The sequence below is a fragment of the Ruditapes philippinarum genome, unplaced genomic scaffold, assembly GCF_026571515.1.
Source record: "Ruditapes philippinarum isolate M1 unplaced genomic scaffold, ASM2657151v2 ctg1678_1_1_1_1, whole genome shotgun sequence".
In the NCBI taxonomy this organism is placed as follows: domain Eukaryota; kingdom Metazoa; phylum Mollusca; class Bivalvia; order Venerida; family Veneridae; genus Ruditapes; species Ruditapes philippinarum.
Window position 1 is genome coordinate 39973 of NW_026861405.1, and position 17355 is coordinate 57327.

At 31.7% G+C, this 17355-nt stretch overlaps 1 protein-coding gene across 7 annotated transcripts in view; it reads left to right on the top strand.

The window, feature by feature from the left end:
• The window catches only part of LOC132715513 (phosphatidylinositol 4-kinase alpha-like), a gene marked incomplete at its 5' end in the record, with an annotated part of 61749 nt that overhangs the window by 39508 nt on the left and 4886 nt on the right, over positions 1–17355 (top strand). For all 7 annotated transcript variants that reach the window (XM_060698519.1, XM_060698522.1, XM_060698520.1 and 4 more), the window contains 17 exon segments: positions 2936–2995; positions 3493–3620; positions 4349–4507; positions 5129–5280; positions 6688–6795; positions 7185–7315; positions 7739–7858; positions 10074–10153; positions 11150–11328; positions 12423–12555; positions 13023–13148; positions 14126–14179; positions 15052–15172; positions 15690–15819; positions 16161–16231; positions 16421–16493; positions 16804–17077. In XM_060698519.1, the coding sequence (XP_060554502.1) occupies positions 2936–2995; positions 3493–3620; positions 4349–4507; positions 5129–5280; positions 6688–6795; positions 7185–7315; positions 7739–7858; positions 10074–10153; positions 11150–11328; positions 12423–12555; positions 13023–13148; positions 14126–14179; positions 15052–15172; positions 15690–15819; positions 16161–16231; positions 16421–16493; positions 16804–17077 (2099 nt within the window).

A 17355-nucleotide genomic window follows, 5' to 3' on the forward strand; every position in this document is an offset into this window, starting at 1 on the left:
AAAAACGACATTTGTCTATTTTGTGATCATGAATTTTGCAAGCGTCTAGAGGTACTGCTCCAATCCTGTAATGAGTTAAATCCATCAAAATCTGACACCATTTTTAAATGGCAGATAAGCCCAAAATTAATTTTGGCAAAGTTATTCCCCTTTTCAACTTTTTTTTGCTATGGTTCATTTCTCATTAGCTACTAAAGGTTTTTACTTAATTATGAAAATACTAGGCCACTATCAAAACACATATGATTTTCAAAATTGAAAGTTAGATTTATTATACCCCCAAAAACGAAGTTTGGGGGGGGTATATAGGAGTCACCCGGTGGTCGGTCGGTCGGTCGGTCGGTTGGTTGGTCGGTCGGTCCAGACGTCCGTTGCATTTTCCTTGTCCGGAGCATAACTTGAAGACTAATGATTGGAATTCAATATAACTATACACAATGGTCAAGCACATTGAGAGGAAGTGCAGTGCACAAGAACCATAACTATATCTTGACTAATTACAGAGTTATTGCCCTTTGTTACTTTTCCTTGTCCGGGGCATAACTTGAAAACTACTGGTTGGAATTCAAAACAACTTCATACAATTGTCAAACACAATAACGGGAAGTGCAGTGCACAAGAACCATAACTCTATCTAAAGTAATTACAGAGTTATTGCCCTTTGTTACTTTTCCATTGCTTTCTTTTGTCCGGACCATAACTTGAAGACTAATGGTTGGAATTCAATATAACTACACACAATGGTCAAGCACATTGAGAGGAAGTGCAGTGCAAAAGAACCATAACTCCATCTTGACTAATTACAGAGTTATTGCCCTTTGTTTCTTTTCCTTGCCCGGGGCATAACTTGAAAACTACTAGATGGAATTCAAAACAACTTCATACAATTGTCAAACACAATAAGGGGAAGTGCAGTGCACAAGAACAATAACTCTATCTAAAGTAATTACAGAGTTATTGCCCTTTGTTACTTTTCCATTGCTTTCTTTTGTCCGGACCATAACTTGAAGACTAATTGTTGGAATTCATTATAACTTAATACAATGGTCAAGCACATTGAGAGGAAGTGCAGTGCACAAGAACCATAACTCCATCTTGACTTATTACAGAGTTACTGCCCTTTGTTACTTTTCCTTGTCCAGAGCATGACTTGAAAACTACTGGTTGGAATTCAAAACAACTTCATACAATGGTCAAGCACAATAAGGGGAAGTGCAGTGCACAAGAACTATAACTCCATCTTGACTAATTACAGAGTTATTGCCCTTTGTTACTTTTCCATTGCTTTTTTTGTCCGGAGCATAACTTGAAGACTAATAGTTGGAATTCAATATAACTTCATACAATGGTCAAGCACATTGAGAGGAAGTGCAGTGCACAAGAACCATAACTCCATCTTGACTAATTACAGAGTTATTGCCCTTTGTTACTTTTCCTTGTCCAGAGCATAATTTGAAAACTACTGTTTGAAATTCAATACAACTTCATACAGTTGTCAAGGACATTAAAAGGAAGTGCAGTGCACAAGAGCCATAACTCCATTTTGACAAAATACAGAGTTACTGCCCTTTGATACTTTTCCTTGTCCGGAGCATAACTTAAAAAGTACTGGTTGGAATTCAAAACAACTTCATACAATGGTCAAGCACAATAACAGGAAGTGCAGTGCACAAGAACTATAACTCCATCTTCAGTATTTATAGAGTTATTGCCCTTTGTTCCTATTCCTTGTCTTTCTGGACTTACTACAGAGTAATCCAATAAAACTTCATCAATGGCCAACCACATTGAAAGGAAATGCAACATACAAGAACCACAGCTATCTTTAATTGCCCACAACCATAACTCTATATTTCAATTCTTTTACAAGGTATTCTGTTACTAGTAACATCCTCATTTCTGAAGCAGTCTTGTGGGGGTATTAATCAAATTTAGTGATAGTTCTAGTTTAATTTTGCCCTTTTTTCCTTGAAATATTTTGGCTTACTTTTTTGTAAAGATACATTTCTCAAAGAATATCAAATACATTCTCTTCAGTTTTTGATTATTTGTTCACTGCTAAAATTGGAAAGTTTATTTTAAAGGCTAAATAATATTTTTGCCTAATTATTACCCTTTTTTGGTCAAAGAATATCTTCATAATTGTCTCAAAAACCCATCACAGATATTCACTTCAAACTAAGAATACTGGTTCATTTTCAAAGTCAGATAAATCTGCTAAGCATTTTTTGCAGCCTTTTCCTTCTTTGTTTTTTTATCCAGCTCAGAGAAAAATGGAACATGCTGTCTTTAGACAGGTCTTGTGTTTGTCAACTAATTAAAATAGTTGCTTTAAATAATAACATGAAAGTAGACAAAATAGTTTCAAGTTACTAACATGTTCATTAATTATAGATGAAAATATTTTAATGACATTTTCACATTTTATATGGACTGTGTGTAAGATATCTGTATGTTCTTTCATGTAATATCTGTTGTAATTATTAGCTTATCTATTATGAAGAAAAGTCAAGCTATTATGATGGCTGCAGCATCATCGTGTGCGCCGTTGTTGGTGTCATGCAAAAACTTTAATGTAGTCCATAATTCAAACATTTTAAAAGTTATCAACTTGAAACATGGAATTCTTGCTTATCATAATGCGGTGCATTTGTAAGACAAGGGGCATAATTCTGCCCCTTTTAACATGGAATTTTTAACAGCAGAGCATTTACACCACCTGCTGTGCTCTACTTACTTAGGTTTGATAAAATGCTTTGATTTTGTACACATAAGACACTTGCCTTGTATAACAAAAATAGGCATGACCTATTATTATGTCTATCACAATGTATATATATTTATAAATGTTGTCAAAGCAATCCCCAGATACATGATGCATGATATTTATGGTGATAACAACAATATTTTACAATTGTTCATATTATCATTTTAGATGTAGAGCAGTGTAAACAAGCCATGTTCAGAGTGAGCTCTCTACTTATCTGTATGGAAGGTATGTAGTTTCTCTATATTTTACAACATTAGTAATAATCTTATTTGTTTTTACTGAGAAAAAGTTTAAATTGGTTGAAGGGTCATTTTGGCCCAGTGTCTGTTTGCTGTAGTTTATCTGAGCACAAAGAGAGGAAGATTTGATGTTTTATGATGGTATGTTGTCCATTGTTATTCACAATGTTGGTAAGATAAAATGATTTGGTTTGCTCTGGTTGTGAACTAGAGACCGGAAGTACTGATTGATCTTTTATACTTTACTTAGCTCAAGCTTTCAAATTCAAAGTATTTGTACACTTAAGTGTGTGAAATCAAAATTTGACAGTGAATAGATCTAGAATGTAATCCAATGAAGTACTTCTGTGATTAAGAAATTATTACATTTCCTTGCAATGGTTCTCATGTGCGCAATTTACATCTATATCTACATTTGCAGATAAGATCAGATGGGGTTAAGTATTTACTAGTTTATAAAAGTAATAATAATATTTTTTTCAGATATAAACAAAGTGTTATTACATGCCCTATGCTGGACACCAGTAAAACATTTTACCAAGATGACAATGAAAGCAGCAGTGTCATGCTGGGAGTGGATCCTGGCTGCCAAGCCACAGTGGAGTATTGAGGTAATTACAGAACATAGTGAAAAATGAATGACAAAAACGGGCAATTGTGACTGAGGAGTTAAGGTTGTTGACTTTAAATGACTTGTTTATAACTGCTGTGGGTCAAATCCTAGATACTTTCATGTAAGGAAGCTATCTAATTAGTGTGTGGAAGGTCAATGGTTCTATGCAAATGTCCACTTGTGCCTGAAGTAATGCACAGAAGAGCACATGAGGAGCACCATTAAAGCTGTAAAAGGCCATAATGACCATTACAGTATGGGTATGCCATATAACCCAACAACAAAATCAATTAAATATGTATTTCAGTTAACATTCTAAGCTACATTTAGGAGACATAACCTACTTACAGACACAGCTCTTGTATCTACAATCATAAAAATTTATTTTTTGCTTGCAACCTTAATAAGTCTTGTTTACAGATTTTACTCACTTTATTCTCATTTAAATCTGAATATTCAATTTGAATCACAGTATTTTCGTAAAAGTGAAGTTTTGTATGCCTTTAAAATGCCATAATTTTCATCCCACCATTTTAGTTGATAATAAATGTAGTTATGTTACCCTGGTAATGGTAGCATTATCCATCCTGTCTAGTAATAGTATAAACAGATTAGATCATGATATTCATATAAAACATTATTATAGAATATTTTACCATAATGTTTTATTATGTAGAGTATTACAGTTATAATATCAGTGTTATAAATTTTGATTGATATTGACAGTTTGTATGTGAGATGGCTGCAGCTTGGCAACTAACTATAGACATGAAGTTAGGAATATTTCGAGATGATAAACCTAGATCTGATCCCCTTGCTAAAACAGAGGGTCAGGTATTACATCCTGATGCACCATATGTTGAACCTCACAATATCTGGGTCAAGGTTAGATTTTCTTAAGACATTTTATTTATGAAATGCACTGACACTGTATGACAATTTATTTGTAATATATGGTTTTATACTATAAATTGTAATTATAAATTTGTATAGATTATGTAAATTTGTTTCCCCTTGTGGCTGAGGAATTGTCTTTAAAAGGGTTTAGGCATCAGAATCGCACCCACCGTTTATCCCTGCATGATCGTTAGATGCGAATAAATGGTTAAGTTACTGGAGTCTATGCAGACATACTCTTTAGGCCATGTTTGACAACTCTTCATTGCATTTTTACAAAGGTTTGCCCATGTTATTACTAAGAAAATGATTTGAAATTAACATGTACTTTTGTGCATAAATATCTAAGTCAGCCAGCTTCACACAATATGGAGAGCATCAGATTTGTAATCCAAGCATTGCTGGTTCAAACTTAGGATAAGGGAAAAACAACAACTTGTAATAATTCAGCCTGAAAAATCAAAACACAAACTTAAAAATCACAAGGGCACTTGGCCATTATTGGTTCATTATTATCTATCAAAGCTCAGTTATAGAACAAATCACATTCAGCGATAGTTATAGTTTGAAATGATTATATATTTGAAAGAATAATTTTGACTATTTCAGTTTTTGCAAGAACGTCTTGAAATAGTACGATACAGCAGTCTGTGTGAAGTGAGTATTTTTGTAACACTGATCAATAAATCCTTGTTACTTGGAGTTGGCAGAAATCCTTCACTGATATCAAGGCATCCAGCTGCAATGGGAGCAAGATTGGGGTATGTTTTGTATTAATTCTATTGGTTTTAAAGTCATTTAAGTACTTTTAAAGGTCATATAATGATTTTTCAGCTTTTCTAGTGAGGATTGGCCTCAGGTGTTCCTCCTTGCATTATTTCAACAACCTTAGTAGAACCACTGACCTTCTGTAAGCACCTAGCTTGAAAGCTTCCTCAAATAAACAAATCAAGTCCTTAGCGGGGTTTGAACCCACAGTTATACTACTGTAATGTTGTTATATCATGATTATATTCATGTGACATTATATGTTTACTTTGTCATGATTATATTACTGTGACACTGTTATATGCTCACTTTATCATGATTATATTACTGTGACATTATATGTTCACTTTGTCATGATTATATTACTGTGACACTGTTATATGCTCACTTTATCATGCTGATATCACTGTGACATTATATGTTCACTTTATCATGATTATATTACTGTGACATTGTTATATGTTCACTTTATCATGATTATATTACTGTGACATTGTTATATGTTCACTTTATCATGATTATATTACTGTGACATTGTTACATGTTCACTTTATCATGATTATATTACTGTGACATTGTTATATGTTCACTTTATCATGATTATATTACTGTGACATTGTTATATGTTCACTTTATCATGCTGATATCACTGTGACATTATATGTTCACTTTGTCATGATTATATTACTGTGACACTGTTATATGCTCACTTTATCATGCTGATATCACTGTGACATTATATGTTCACTTTGTCATGATTATTGTCATGATTATATTAATGTGACACTGTTATATGCTCACTTTATCATGCTGATATCACTGTGACATTATATGTTCACTTTGTCATGATTATATTACTGTGACATTGTTATATGCTCACTTTATCATGCTGATATCACTGTGACATTATATGTTCACTTTGTCATGATTATATTACTGTGACACTGTTATATGCTCACTTTATCATGCTGATATCACTGTGACATTATATGTTCACTTTGTCATTATTATATTACTGTGACACTGTTATATGTTCACTTTATCATGCTGATATCACTGTGACATTATATGTTCACTTTGTCATGATTATATTACTGTGACACTGTTATATGCTCACTTTATCATGCTAATATCACTGTGACATTATATGTTCACTTTGTCATTATTATATTACTGTGACACTGTTATATGTTCACTTTATCATGCTGATATCACTGTGACATTATATGTTCACTTTGTCATGATTATATTACTGTGACACTGTTATATGTTCACTTTATCATGCTGATATCACTGTAACATTGTTATATGTTCACTTTATCATGATTATATCACTGTGACATTGTTATATGTTCACTTTATCATGCTGATAACTGATAACAAATACTTATCTATTACAGATTACTACATATGGGTCTATCCTTACTGCAGGGAAATAACCTACCTAACAATGTCATCAAAGGAGTTCTCAGAGAAAGGGTCTATAATACTGCACTAGATTTTTATGCGTATGTTTATTATTCTTTAATATGCCCGGAAAGAAATTCACCATAACTATAATGAAATGCACATGGTATCCAATCTATAAGCAATTTCATGTTTGCCCTGTATGTTTGAAACCTATATAATTTGAAATTGAATCTACTTGGTACAGAAACATTAACAATTAAAAGATATAAGACTATGCACAGGTTTGGTTGTACTTTCTGAGATCATAATTGGCCCTGTGCTGGGGCTCACTTTGTTCATATAGAGTTATATAAGAAAACACATTTTAATCTTGTGTGAAATTATAAATTCCAGAGCTTTGATATTTAGCATGTATGATTGCCTTATGGTCATTTACAAAAGTTATGTAATTCATGAAATCATAAAATTATTACATTACAATATATAGAGGGCCAGTGATATGTCCCACACAACGAGGGTCAGATCTGAGAGAGGACGTTATAACATGTGTCAAGTTCTGGAATGTTGTACATCAAGACAAGAAATATCTGCATGAGAATATATTCCAACCTCCTATAGGTGAGCTTTATTTAGATTTATGCAAGCCATTCATTTGATGAAATTAAGTGACAAGGCAAATTGCATATTTGTTGTTGAAAACAATATACACTTGTATTTGTTAGTTATGTCTTTTGAACTAATTTTTTTAGTACATTCTTTTCATTACAAATCTCTAAATGTGGCTTATACAATGTTACATTTATTTGGTTGGTGAACTTGAATTTGTAGATTTTACAATGATGATGATTATTCCTGTTTGATATCTTACATTGTTTGTTTGATTTGGATGTCTGATCTTGTTTATTTTACCTGTTTTTCTAATATTATGTGTCTCATTATATTTGTGTGATTCTGTCTTATTCTTTATGCCTAATTAGATTTATCCATTGTCTAATTATCTATGCCTATAATCCTAATACTATACTGTGTTTGATGATATAGAGGAGAAAGAGATGGATGATTTCTCCAGTGTTAACCAGATGACAATATCCAGTAGTCAGTCTAAGAAATGGCTCATGTCTATAAATAGTGGGGTTTCATCAGTCTCCAAGAGATCTACCAGTAAGTTCTTTATAACGATATGTTTATAATATCATTTATCTATAACAGAATGTTTAAGGGCCTAAAATATTGCAGGACCAAACAAAACCAAGCCCTCCACAAGTTACCTGTACAGTGATGGTATTGGAATAAAGAAACAAAACACCTCACTCTTTTACAATAAGCATTGTTTATCTATTATTATGATCTGATGACAAGATGTCAATTTACAATAGTTGTATATGCTTTTATGTTTCCAAAAGGATGACATATAGTTTCTTTTATGTCCGTGAATGGTGGCATATAGATTTTGAATTATCTGCCTGTCTGTCAGTCTGCTTTTGCCAGGTCCATAACTTAGTTATTCATGGAGGTATTTTAAATTAATGTTTCATAAATGTTTAGTAGCACATTGAGATGATGTGTTACATTTAAGACTCAGGCTTGTAGGTCAAAGGTAAAGGTCACACTTCTGTTGGAAAGGAATTTTCGAAAAGTGCAGATGGCTGTGTCTGGTAAATAAATGGATTGTAAAATAACTTACCATAAATGATGACATGTCACCTCAAGAATTAGCTCAATGGACAAGGTCACACTTAATTAATTGTAAAGGAAATTTTACATTCAAATACATTAACGTCCTTGTTTAGTGAAAAATCCTGTTATTAATGTGGATTAAATAAAAAAAATACTTTGCATAAATCTTAAAATTTGTTGCACATTTAGATGACATGTATCAAGCTCTTAAGAATCAGGTCACACTTAAATGCCTATGATTGTGAAAAGACAGTCTTGTTTTGTACATAACTTTGTTTTTCATGTATGAATATTGAAAACTTATGTAGAAATATTCAGTTAATTAAGAGGACATCTTTTGATTTAGGGCTAGTTCAACAGCTCAAAGGTCAAGGTCACACATGTTAAAAATCATATGATAATGCATTACCATGTCCATATTTTGTCATTAAGTGACCGATACATAAAAGCAAAGTGGAATGAGTGAGAACAAATTTGTAGTGGTCATGGTCACACTTTCTGACTTTAAAGGAAGAAATCCATTCATAATGCTACATTGATAATTGTATCTGGTCATTAAATCAATTGTTTGAAATGACTTGGCATAATTTTGTAGTACATTATGAAGAAGACATGCCATTGGTAAATTCAAGATTTTTTACCTATTATGTAAAGAATAATTTTTTATGCTTTTTATAATCATTTAATGTTTTATTTTTACACCAGGAAAATATTTTATAGGTATAAATTTGTTTTATACTGTTACAGTTCTATTTTACTTGTTTTAGTTTTATCTTGAGTCAGTTCAAGTTGTGCTCAATATTAAAGCTTTCAATCATAACAAATGAGCAAAATTTCCTTGTTGAACATTTGCATTCTTTGTTCATTTAATATAAAGTTTAATAATGACAGAGTGAATTAATGAATCAGTGTTTTGTAAAATGATTTACAAATAACTAAAGTTATCAGTTAATTACAAACACATTTATTACAGTATGGTAAAGCAATAGTTTGTGTTTCATACATTTTAACTTCATCCTTATGTCATACAACATTAACAATAGATTTGTTGACTCTAAATTTCACTGGTAATATTCTTAAAGTTACATTTAATAAATTTCATAAAAACAGAAATAGAGACATTTCATTAATAAATTGTGTTTCACAACGACTCCAGATCTTATCTTGATGTCCGGACAACCAAAATGAGTTTTTATAAGCATAAAATCTGCAACCTCATTCTGGCGAATTCGAAAGTACAATTTCTATTTGCATGGGAAACTCCGCCTTCGGATCATCCGTACATCAATATTAAATCAACAAACATGACTATAAGTAGCAGTCCTAATTTAACGGTATATTTCCGCATTGTATTGGATGTTTTCATACAAATTTTATCTTTTTAATGAGATGATTACTTTTTTCTGAACCTCAGGCTTAGTGCACCGTGAAGCTTAAACGGTTAAAGTGTGTTTGCACAAGAAAATCTCATATTTGCTGTGTCCATATAGCAACTTTAACACTGTGACGTAGCGCATACACAAGCTGATTATAGACTTCATTTGCATGTTAAAATTCGTATACGAACTTTAGTGTTACCGTGGCAAAATATTTTTACATATTTATTTAATGTTATTTTAACATTTCAATAACTAGTACTTACAAATAATGAAATTACTTTGCTTTATTAGTCACATCTACCTTATTATTTGTTTTACAGGCAGCAGAAAGCAGAATCAACAAAACAATACATATTTGAGAGATTATATTAGAAAAAGGGGTCTTCTTCTTACAATGCTGGTATGTTTTTATATGAGTAACTGGTAAGGGTGTAACGGTTTACCGGTATACCGATATATTGCAATATGGAAAAATTAATTTTGTACCGCAGTACGATTTTTGGAAAACCGGTACTTTATAAAATTCATATTTTCAATTAATTGCCTAGCTTCATATTTCATACAAATTTCGCATAAAATCTTTAATTGGCGAATTTTATTAGCGCCAAGCCGCCAACATAAGATAAAAATATCCGACCCAGATGCGAAAGGTAACGCGCGACTAGTTTTGTTTATCAAATTGTGTGACACTTTACTTTCTATGTATTCCTTACATTTTTATTAAGTTTCTACTAAGAATATATATAATAATAATATATAATGTTACTCCATCTTTACATCAAAACATATACGCAACAATATGTATTGCAATATATTGCAATACGCTTCGGCAAAATGGCAATATATTGCAATACGGTTTTTGCCGTATTGTTACACCCCTAGTAACTGGTGTGTATGAGTTATACATGTGTATATCTTAAAAACTGGTACAATTATGTGTTTTGTACCTGTTAAATTGTATATTTGTTTATATACCTGAGTAACTGGTAAATGTGTATATACCTGACTAACTGGTAAATGTCTTTATACCTAAATAACTGGTAAATGTGTTTATATACCATAGTGATTGGTATACATGTTTATATATCTTAGAAACTGGTATGTACTTATATAGATTATATAGGTTTTCCAGTTTATTTTGGCTGAGTTGTGGCCTTTGAATAAAAAAGCATTTTGGCCTGTTCATGATTTTTGTGTCACACAGTAGCTGCAACATGCTACAAAATAGCCTTCACATAAAGGTAATAAATTGTTCAATCACCCCTCAATACAACTGCTTAATTGGCTATCATCAGGCAACACATGTGATCACTGATTGCTGTTGTATTTTGCAAGTACTATAGAACTATTTTATTTCTTTGTATGCAAGTACTCTAAAGATGTTTATATTTTGTAGGCAAGTACTGTAGAACTGTTCACAACATGGCACAATCCAATGGAGTTACTAGAGCTTAAAGTTAAGGATGAGGAGAAAGCCTTTGCTTGGAATACTGTTATATCAGAGAAACAATGGCGGGATTATGCTAGACTTGCCTGGGAAATCTCTCCAGTCCTTGCTGTCTTCTTCCCATCTAGGTCAGTCTTGCTTATATTTTAATACCAATCCAACTCTAGTGAATGACCCTTATAAATATTTAGGTAAGTCAAAGGTCACTGTGACCTTGATTCTGAAATGCTTGATCAACCAATAATAGCATTTTATATTGATGTTTGGCATTGACCCCAAGGCAATGGATTTTGCTTAAATGGCCATTACAATTTTATTAGTAGAAGTATTTATTTCAACACCTAGGGTAGAGCAAGTCAGGTGGATGTGACCTTGACCTTTAAATGATTTTGACCAAAGAAGTCAAAGTAGGTCAAAGGTATCACTTAACACTTAGTGTAAAATGTTTTGTCTGCTTGATAACGTAAGAAAACAAGCCTAAGTTTGTAACACATGGTAGGGACATTGCAAATGGTAATTTATTGACCCCTATTGATTTTAAGTTCATTAAGTCAAAAGCCAAGGTCACATACTGGAAATTGTAAATTGTTATGGATGAACCAAACATTATTTAAGACAAAATGGTAATGTGAAGTAATTCAAATATGACATTGAACTTTAAATGGAATTTATCCTTAAGGTGAAATATGAAAATCTTTTTAAATTCTTTTGATTTATGTATATATCTGATTAATATTTGAACTCGACAATATGTCTGATAACTGCCTGAAGTGTATATGAATTGAACCTCTTGTCACCAAGGTCTTTGATTTTTTCTGTATCAAATTTGCCATAACTTTGTTATATATTATTAAAATATATGTTGATGAGTTTGGTTTATCCTTGGACAAAACTACTTTAGGACCAAGTTTCATATTGAATAATTCAGATATTACCATGACATAAAAAAGATATTCTATTGTTGTTTTTTTTTGCATTCAGTATTAAGAAAAGTCAAGTGTGATGTTTGTTTGTTTTGGGAGTTAAAACTGTATACTTGTGTATTTATCACCTTCAGAGATAGTTTCAGTTGTTGTTACCTTGTCAATTGTGTTTTCTTGTGTCCTTTAATAATGTCTCTGTTGTACATAGGCAAACTGCTTTATCCAATATCTCATCTGATTTTAAAACATTTTGAAACTCAGAAATGTATTTTTATTATTTTTATGTCTGTTTAATAAAGGTTCCGTAACTCTGATGCACTGAGGATAGAAGTGACAAGACTGGTGAGGAATAATCCTCTAGCTGTGAGCAACATTCCTGAAGCTATCAAATTTGTTGTTACACCTAGCAGTGTTGAGTCAGATTCCCCAGAGGTAAGATATGCCCCAAAACTATACATGTAAATGTTGTATAACACATGCACATCTTGAAATTAATAGAATAAAAGCTATAGATCAAGGTAACTGTGTCACTTGTTGTAAAATTCTTGTGTGATCAAAAACTGGAGATAAAATAAATCTAAATTTTTCAAACTTGGTAAGGGACATTTCCCTGGCCATTTAATGACTTCTATAGACTTGAAGATCATTAGATAAAGGTTGATTAGAAATCTTTATTTAATCAATAACTAGTCTCCTGTTAAACTAAATTATAAGTATATTTATGTAAATATGACGCTGTGACAGGCAATGAAGTCAGGAGGTACATTTGTAATTTTATATATAGGTAGATGGTATATTCTTTTATCATGAAACATTCATGAATTTGATATATATACATGTATTATTTCAAAGCGTGTAAGAATGTACATTCTATAATTATAAGTTATTTATGATTTCAGTTAAGCCAGATATTGACATGGTGTCCTATATCACCATTGGTATGCCTGTCCTATTTTTCACGACTGTTTCCACCCCACCCGCTCACTGCTCAATGTGCAGTCAAACAGCTTCATAATGCACCTACAGTATGTATATTTTCATCACTATATAATGTTTAAGTCTAATACTACAGTAGCTCAATATTCCAAAAAATAATAGTGTATGTATATAATGTGTGGGTGTCTGTTGCCAAGCGATTAAGGTCTTTGACTTCAAATCACTTGCTCCTCACCTCTGTGGGTTCGAATCCTGACACAGACTTGGTTTCTTTCATGTGAGGAAGCTATCCAGCTAGCTAAGGAAACATTACTGGTTCTACTCTGGTGCCAGTTCATGTCTGAAATAATGCAAGGAAGGGCACCTTAGGTCTTTTTCCACCAGTAAAGCTGGATTCATACTGTTGTTGCGAAGTTAAAGCCAACCAAAAAAAAAAAAAGTGAACCATTTGCCTGCTGGAAATGGGTCATTTGCATTTTCCGCCAGTATATAGCCAGGCCAACACCTACATTTGTGTAGTCTGACAAGGCTCTTTATTGTTGACTGACTAATTTTAAAGTTTCATCTTGAATCCGAAAAACTGATAATGGACAGTTCCTAATATGAGAGCTGGAATAGTCCATTTAAGAAATTCAGTACGCAATATGTTAACCATAATTTTGTTAGTGGTCATAATTTTTGTAAAAGGCAAAACTAAAATAATATTTGAGGTATCAATTTGATACATGGTAGATATTAAAGTAGGTTTTATTGTGGAAAAATGCAGTGTTCAAAGACAATAATTCTCTTCTGTATAGTTTTTTTAGTTCTAGCTTGTCTATTTTTTCATGCCTAGTTATTGTTCAGACTGAGAGTATAACTATAAGTAAATATTATTATTTTGTGATGTATCAACTTAAGACTGTCTGACTTTCCTACTCACTAAACAGTTGGTACTTGGATATCTTAATCGGAACAGTTGTATTACTAGTTCCCATAGTTTTAACAAACTGAAAACGATATAGAGTTGTGATAATGTAAACAAATTTCTGTGATTGTTATTATATTAATTGTTGGTATATTTCAGGAAGCATTGTTATTTTACATTCCCCAGCTGGTGCAGGCAGTAAGATATGATACTGTAAGTGTTTGTTTATCTGCCTCTCATTTAAAACATTTATTACTAGCTACTTTCTAGTTCCATAATTATATCAATGGAAATTGTCAGATTTAATTTTTGGCTTTTCGGAACACAAAATACAAAATATTATTTTGTGACAGCATGTTATATGACATACATCATTCATAATATCTTGAACAACTTCTTTTAAACCATATGATATACTTTGATCAAATTTCACTGGAGTTATTCTCATGTCAACCTCTACAAAGTTACATATGAAAGCTAAAATGAAATCTTTAAAATAATCTCTAAGAAACTAAGTGCCCAGAGCTGTTAAATATAAGCTATATAAATCTTGATCACTGATTTTTGGGTCACTGTATTTACATAGTCTATACAGGAAAACACGCATAAATCTTCTTGTTTGAATCTACATGGCCTAGATCTTTGATGATTTTAATTATGACCAAGTTCAACTTTTATGCTTTTGTACGCTTAAGAGAACTTAAAGTTTGACCTTTAATGACATTGTATGTGAACCAATCATATACAGCTGCATCAAAGAAATTATTACTTTTCTAGTGCATGTACTGTTGTTGTTAAAATGATCAAATTTTATTTATTTTCTCACTTAAAAAATAATAGTTTGCTCTCTTTTAAAAGAAATAACAGATGATTGTCTGTGATAAATTTTCAATTTTTACATTTTATTTCATGAATGATTAGTTGTTAATTTAAAATATTTTCAAACATTTATTTTTAATTTGTATAAATGATTACAGTTATATATAATTAGTGTGAGATTTTGTGTTTCTTTAAATAAGATGTTTTTTCAATTTAAAACATGAATATTGAAGTGTGATCATAATTATCTTGTTTAACATTTATAGATGGGCTATGTGACAGATTTTATACGCTGGGCAGCCAAGAATTCTCAGTTATTAGCTCATCAGTTACTATGGAACATGAAAACTAACAAGTTTAGAGATGAGGAGGGCTTGGAGAGAGATGGTACATTAATTTTCTCACTAATATGTGTTGGTACATCATGTATGTAAAATATCAGTTATATAGGTTGCTGACAGGGTAAATAAATGATTGCTTTTAATATAACTCTCACCAGCCGGCTCAAGTTATATATACAAACAATTGTTTATATAAGACCATATAACCTGTCAAAAAAAAAAATATAACTAATAATATACAGGGGTTAGAATATTTGCATTATTATGAAATGCATCTTCTACTCAATTTGTACTAGAGGGAAAAGGTTTATTATTGCTTGTGGAAAAGGCATCAAAAACCATCATGGGCTTCTTGTTTAGATACATTTTCTGACTACTTTATCAAGAAAAGCTTTTTAGTACCAGTCCACTAATACAAGTTCTGACAATAGTCAAGCATGCTATCTTAACAGTGCTGGTGTTACTTAAAATCCAACGTAATGTGTATTAGAGACAGCTATTGTTTTGCGCAGCCCTGATGTGATTTAAGTTGTCTTATTAGAGTTATTGTATATGTATTACAGCGGAGATTGGAGAACAGCTGGAGATTTTAATGCAGGAGATACAAGACCAGCTCTCTGGTTCTGCTCTACAATTCTACCAGAGAGAATTTGACTTCTTTGGACAGATCACAGATATTTCTAGGATCATCAAGTAAGTTCATAGCAAGATATATTTTGATCCTGCTTAAAATATCATTCAGTGACTGATAATTATTGCAGAATGGGATATATCTAGCATAATTATTGTAAAATACAATTCTGTTTCAAAAAACTGTTTAGATTATTGAATTTTAATAATGAGTAAGTTCACACATGGACTTAATGATAAAATATTTGTATAAGATTTATTAACTGTATAATTATGTTGTTTCCATCATCTTATGGTCAATTCTTGAAAGAGTTGTAACATAGAATTTGAGTGTCAAATTAATAAGAACACCTCTTATCATCACAAATTGTTAAGTTAATTGATTGTGTTTAATTTTTCTACAGGCCATTCCCTAAAGGTCCAGAGAGAAAGAAGGCATGTCTAGAAGCTTTAAGTAAAATACAGTTACAACATGGTAAATACATTTTCTTTTTGTTTAGCATGTCTCTTTTTTCTAGCATAACAAATTAACTGTTGTACCATGAGTAAAACAGCAAGAAAAATAATTGTAAAAAAAAAAAAATGTTCTTCAAATCCCATTACGAAGTTGTCTTTCTACTAATGGAAGATATGTTTTAAAGAATTATTTATTTATATAATACAGGATGTTATTTGCCATCAAATCCAGAGGCTATAGTGAAGGAAATAGACTATAAATCTGGAACACCCATGCAAAGGTAATATTATCAGGTGTCAGGTTCATGAAATAAACTGGACACATTTTTTTATGTATTATTTTGTAAATATAAATAATTTGCCTTATACATGTATATTTTTTTTTTTGCAGAAAAGTTGGTGAAATGTGTATTATTAATGTTTCATAAGAAATAATCAAGTGAACTTTGTTGATAAAAAGTGTATAAAATATAAAACATAGTTTCATTTTTTAAAAAGTGCTTTTCTCCATATAGACTGTTTTTATCACTTTTCTCACCAATAAATCTGTAAATATTGTTCTATATATAAGAATGAACAATATATTTACAGTGCTGCAAAAGCTCCATTTTTGGCACGATTTAAAGTAAAGCCATGTGGTATACACCAGTTAGAAGACCTGGGTTTGAGCAACACTGAAGGTGAGGGGAATGAGAGGAGACAAGTATCAGCTATGGTATGGCAGGCATGTATCTTCAAGGTGGGCGATGATGTTAGACAGGACATGTTAGCACTACAAGTCATTAGTCTCTTTAGGAATATATTTGAACAGACCGGCCTTGATCTCTATCTAGCTCCATACAGAGTGGTTGCCACAGCTCCTGGGGTATGCTATTTTGTTGTTTAACATGTCCAAATTTATATTCAAATTAAACAATAGCAGAAGTTTTTAATGAAAAGTTTTATCAAAATGATTGTTTGTTTGCAAGACAAAATTATTGTTTGTAACTTGAAATTATTTTTTTTTCGCCAAATGTAGGTAGGAAATAATTGGTAGAAAAATGCCAATGAACTTTCAAAGTAGAATTTTGTAGGCCTAACACTCCCCTGGGTTGATAAGTCTGAAAAATCATATTGCTATTCTTATAGTTTTTCCATTGAACA